Here is a 6,179-nt window from a genome sequence, read left to right as displayed (position 1 = left end):
TTCATATTTAATTTAACCTATTTCCAAGCGTCATCTAAATTGGAGTTACAATCCCAATGGAACTATATAGCATTTTTCGGTTTTGAAATCCTTTATTAGGCCCATTAACATAGAACAAAGCTGCTCATCTCTGGATTAAATCCCCGGATTGAATCCACGCCACCTCGGCCCCTAATCTGATGCTGGCGGGCCCCATGTGTTGCAAGATCGAGGATCGAGGTGTTGCCACCTCGGCCCTGGAGCCAAACTCGGGATTTAATCCTGGGTTGTGTAGCAGAGTTCAAGAACTAAATCTATTAATTATTTAACTCGAACAATTAACATTATCAAGGGTCCCAAGAAGTACATATTCCAAGTACGGAAGCAGTTCTTTAATGAAGAGAATATCCGAAAAAAGGAATATCAACGAGTATAAAAAGCCATCCCACCAGTCATTTGGTGTAGTTCAAAGAAGTTTTCCAACTCTAAATCACTTCAAGTTATAGTGACCTTCAAGCATCAGGAATACCAGGTTTGTAAAGAACGATGGGTGCTAATACTTCAACTGAATACGACGCCCTTGGATCAGCAATGAACAAGGGCCTAGTTATTCCATCCAATGGATCATCAGCAGACAATGGTCGGATTATTGTATCCAATGGATCTTCAGCAGACAAGGGTCGGGTTATAGCGTTCCACTCCTCCTCGAAATGGAAGATGCATTTTGAAGCCTCGAAGCTGACTTCAAATCTGGTAACCGTATAAGCCTTTAGATGACGTGGTCTAATCTAGTATCAGAGCAAACAAAAGCCTGAAGTTCAAATCTCCCATTTATGAAAATTGTTCATGTGCTAACTAAGCCACTATTTGACATAATTTTTTTTTTGGAAAGAATGAGTTTTTGGATGGTAAATTTTGGAAGAATGCGTGGTTAGAAAGTGAAGAAAAGTTTTGAGTTTGTGAAGAATGTTTCATTGTCAGAATGTGTGGTTGAAAATGAGTATGAGTAAAAAGACCGAGAAAGAATGTGTCTTCTATTAACTTAAAGGATTTATAGGAATAGCTTCTTGACTTCATGATTAGCTGATAATAATGTTTTTACTTTGAAATTTCAGATGGTTATTGACTTCATGGCTTCATGGTGTGGACCTTGCCGATACATGGAACCTGCCATGAATGACTTTGCTGCTAAGTATACAGACGTTGAGTTCATCAAGATTGATGTCGATGAGTTGGAAGTAAGACAGTTTTCATTTTTGCTTCGTAATTCAAACATTTCCCATTAAATTTTAGTTAAATAATTATGGTTAAAATGTATAAAACTGTAAACAGGATGTGGCTCAGGAATTTGGAGTTCATGTTTTGCCAACTTTCACGCTGATAAAGAAAGGAACAGAAGTTGATAAGCTTGTTGGAGCCAACAAAGAAGAACTTAGGAAGAAGATTGAGAAACACAAGGCCTGATATGGCCCCCACCCAACCCCATCCCAAATTTTGGCAAGTGGTTTTCCTATCTACAATTACCATATGTTTGATGATTGGTCATTAATTCATGTATTAGGGTTTGTTATTTGAAAATAAAGATGCATGAATATTGGAGGAGAATGTAACAATTATTTTTGAATCTCACGACTTCTCTGGAAGTCTTGACATGCGGATTTATAAATGCATTAAGCATTCGTTGTAGTCAAGTGCTTGTAATATTAGTATAAGAGCAAAACTTTTATTTCGTGAGGACCCTCGTTGTGGTCGGGACATAATGAGAAAAATAATTCCATGGAATCATTCAACTGGAGAATTTGTAAAGCTACTCAAGAGTCCAATATTGCGAGTTGAAGGCGACGTTTATGGACTAATCAGCACGTTTAGTATATTCGCTTTACAGACCAATATTAAAATTGAATTTGTAACATCATCATCTTAAAACAATGGATTGTCCAGACGTCGTAAAATTTATGAATTCAAGCATCAATCAGCGGTGAGAAAAAAACTATAGTACTGATGTTGAGACATATTGATAAAACTCACAATTTCATTTCTCCACTATTTATGAATTCAAGCATCAGTCAACTTGAATAGAAATTTCATTTCTCCAAAACTCACAATATTTATTAATGACTGTGGGTCTATATTTTCAACGATTAGAAAATGGTCAATTTATTTATTGGACTAGTATCCCAAACATTTCCATCCTTCGCAAGAACTTCTCACTCTTCAAAATCCATTTCTTGAAACCCTAGCATTCATTGACATCACTTCTCTTTTAGCTAATTCTCATGTATTAAGGTCAGATGATTATTAAACTAGACTGTTCTATTGGATAGGACATCAAACAAATATCTCACACATCTCTTCCTTAAATCTTTTCAATCCTATCTAATTCAGCATATCAAACATGTTAAATATATCTCGGGTTCTCAATTTTCACTGTCATGATTAATTTACTTTGAGTGGCAAGTGGATTTAAAAGGTGCCAAAGAATATGCTAGTAGTTGGTAAATTGCATTTTCAATATATAATTTTTCTCCCATTTCACATATTTTATCTACCATTCTATGTCGCTTTCATTTGATGAGCAAAACATGAAGAAATTTCAAGTTCTATTCAAGCTCAAAAAATCATATTGAACTTCATAGAAATTTCATTATGAATCTCTGTTGGGTTAAAGGGAACACAAAACTTCTAGTACAAAGTCATTTGAGAGCCAGAAACAGAAAAAGATCGAGGATCAAAGTAGAAAAAATGAAGAATATCGAATGAAAGAAAATTTAGGAAGTTAAAACTTAAAAGACTACTACTTAGCTTGTATAGAATGCATTTAGTGTAAGAATTATGTCCCAAGTCCAATTTTTTTTTTCCACGAAACGCCATCAAAGCTTAGCTCCATGTAATCCTAAGGGGAGGTTAGAATTCTTCGACCATGTTTTATAAATAAAAAATGTTAGGATTTATGATGTATTGGCAATTCTGCAAACAAAATTAAGTCCTAATTAAAATTTATTAGGAGTTTATCAATTTATGACCAAAGTCAAAATAGGAGTTATTGAATCCTAATTAAAGTCAAAAGAGCTGGCATAGATAATATAGTCCTTGAAAAAGTCCAAGATGTCCAAGAAGATCTCATGTGATCAAGGGAACACAATTAGAAGTCTAGAGGGAATGTGACGCATTTTTAACATTGAAAATATTGGAATTTGAACAAGGCTACTACTAGAAGAACTGTAGTCCATTGAGTTAATTTTTCAACATATTTTGAATCACCTCAATCGGACATCAAGAAAGGAAGTTATGATGAAAATACTGACAATTGTTCAGCAGTTGCCTGTCCCGGGCCTAGAGCTTGAGCAATGGTGTTACGTGTGAAACCCTAATCGCTTTTTCAAGAGTTTTATTTGATCCACACTACCTAATTACCTCCTATTGTAAACACCTAAGCCCTAACACATTTTGTATGTGGTTGTTCATTATACTACTTCTTCATAACATCATTCCAAAATCCAATAACACATTCAAGCATTGAGATTAATCGTTGATTCTTGAGACCATTCAACCACAACTTTGGGAAAACATCAAATACACATAATCCACACTTTCTCAATAGTTTTTAGAGGTTGTTAAAGATTGAAAAAGCTTGGATCAAAAGCACAGGAAAAGTAGAAAAACAAGGTGTACTTGGATGATCTACATGAGATAAACAATTTCAGAAGATCGGGAACAAGTGTGAGTGAAGTACTTTCCAGCGGGTCTTGAAGATTGCAGGAATTAGATCATTGAATCTAGTAGGTTTTCTAAGCTAGATCATACTATAAGTTATATTGTCTAAAATGGAGGTTACTGGCTTAGTTTCGGAGCTTTTACTCAGTTAGGTTTTCCCCGTCAACATATTTTATGTTGTTTATTGTTTTCATATTATTGATTGTGGCATTCAAACTATAGGATAATCTGACACGGTTGATTAACTATCTAGAAACAATTAAAAAGCGAAATGTTGCTTTTAATTGAATAATTCCGCAATTTAGGTAAAAATAAATTGGCTAAATCTAAACTTTCAAGTGGTATCAAAGCCCAAATTCAATTTCTGGCCCTATTTTTTCTAAATGAGTAGTTCATTATCTGTAACGCCATATTTTGATGACAGTAACTACGCATATTGGAAAGTTAGAATGAGAGCCTTCATAAAATTGATTGATGAGCATTTTTAGTTCAGCGTAGTGAATGGTTGGACGGTTCCTTGTAGCATTGTTAATGGTGCCATCACCCTCTTCTATTGCTAATTGGTTGAAATCTTATTTAGATGAGTACAATTGGAATAGTAAAACCCCTACATGCTTTATTTATTGACTATCCCCTAAAGAATTTAGGCTAGTATCTATATGTGATATTACTAAAGAGGTTTGAGATATTTTATAGACCATACATGAAGGAACTCAGGTGATTAAGAACTCTAAGTTACAAATGTTGATCATTAGATTTGAAGAGATTAGGATGGAATAGGATGAGACATTCGATGACTTTTATGTGAGCTTGAATGACATAATTAATTTTAGTTTCAACCTAGATGAAAGAATTCATGAGCCTAAGATTGTCAGAAAAATCCTTAGATCCTTAACTGAGAGATTTACGCCTAAAATCACGACTATAGAGGATAATAAGGACATAGTTGCTATTAAGGTTGAAGAGTTGGTTTGATCTCTCTAGACTTATGAAATAACATTAGTTAAACTTACAAAAGATAATTCTTTGATCTTGAACGCTTTAAGAGATAACTGTAATGAGCCTTCTGATTCAAAGTCACCTAATGATGAGGAGATGACTTATTTTGCTAAGAAATTTTGAAAAATGTTTAGAATAAGAAGCCTCAAGAGAGACACAGAGGTGCTCCCATTGAGGCTAGAAAGAGAACTCAATTTGTGAGATGTCATATGTTTCAAGATTTTGTCCATTACAGAAGTGCCGTAACAACAAGAGAAATAAGGATAAAGTTATGAATGTTACTCTCACTAATGACAGGTCTAACTCGGATAATTAAAGTGGGAAGTCCATTCAGAATGAGAATGGGAAATATATGGCCTTCACTGCCAAGATTAAGAGTAAATTTGGTAATTAAGGAGAGTGAGAAGGTTGAGGGTATGATAGTGGCGAGCAATCTGGGGAGGATTCTAAAGATGAGGAACACATACATGAGGCTTATGATAAATTATATAAGGAGAGTCTTAGGATATTGACTACCAATAAAGTTTCATGTACGAAGGTCAAAGATCTTGAGCTAAAGAAAGAAAAAACTAATAGCATGACCTCCAAGAATTTATCTTATCTTTGAGTAAGTTGATCTCTGTGAATGAATCCTTAAATACTCATGTTGAGAATCTTCGAATGATCTTGAGCCTCTGGGAGACTTAGTGAGTTGAGTATTGTGAATGAGTCTTTAGAAAATATGGTTAAGAGCCTTATGAGCGATTTTGAGTATTCCAACACCCAACTCCTTGCATTCTTTAGTGGTTTATTGAAGTTTGATAGCATCTTAGGAATGACCAAGTCTGTTTGTAATAAGGGAGTAATAGGATATATAGAGAATGATCACAATGCTACTAGCACTTTCAATACCATTTTTGTCCTTACTACTGTCCAGCTCAAGTACATTCCTAACCTTGAACCTAAGATTAAAGGAATCGTAGAATAGAGGCCTACCAACCTAGGAATAGAAATCAACGATCACATAACCCTGGTCCTAGGTTTATCCTTACTTGTTGAAATTGTGGTGAGTTAGGACATATAAAGCCTAAGTGTCATAAATTCTTAAATAGAAATAGAAATAAGAACTTCAATAGAAATATAATCAGGATTTTGATAGCCAGATTGACTTTCTTACTAATCAAGTGAGTCAATTGACAGAGTTAATGACACATTTGACTAGAATTAATTTTTCCATTAGGCAAGTGTGGGTGAAGAAGAGTGATTTAAAAAATCTTGAAATAGATTACGGTGCTCTTAAAGGTAAGAGCATTTGTATACCTCACTGATTAGGCATTTCTGGTGTATACATGTGCTTAGTCACTGTGATTCATTCATTATTACATGCATCTCATTTTTTTATTTACTTTATAAGTAGTAGGTTTATGTATGTACATTTTCATCAGGTTTGCATTGACACACACATTTTTATTTTTTATTTTTGCATTGAATATATATATATATATATA

The 6,179-nt window shown here is 34.3% G+C and overlaps 1 protein-coding gene across 1 annotated transcript; it reads left to right on the top strand.

Annotated features, from left to right (window-relative positions):
* The first annotated feature begins 447 nt into the window (after window positions 1-447).
* LOC111387612 (thioredoxin H2-like) lies at window positions 448-1,670 on the top strand. The gene is made up of 3 exons (XM_023012181.1): window positions 448-732; window positions 1,095-1,217; window positions 1,312-1,670. The coding sequence occupies exons 1-3, from the start codon at window positions 526-528 to the stop codon at window positions 1,441-1,443; spliced, it is 462 nt and encodes a 153-aa protein (XP_022867949.1). The 5' UTR covers window positions 448-525; the 3' UTR covers window positions 1,444-1,670.
* Window positions 1,671-6,179: the final 4,509 nt, after the last annotated feature.

Source organism: Olea europaea, unplaced genomic scaffold, assembly GCF_002742605.1.
Source record: "Olea europaea var. sylvestris unplaced genomic scaffold, O_europaea_v1 scaffold4116, whole genome shotgun sequence".
Taxonomy (NCBI): domain Eukaryota; kingdom Viridiplantae; phylum Streptophyta; class Magnoliopsida; order Lamiales; family Oleaceae; genus Olea; species Olea europaea.
Note: the sequence above shows the minus strand (reverse complement) of the source record. Positions and strands in the feature narration are given on the sequence as shown.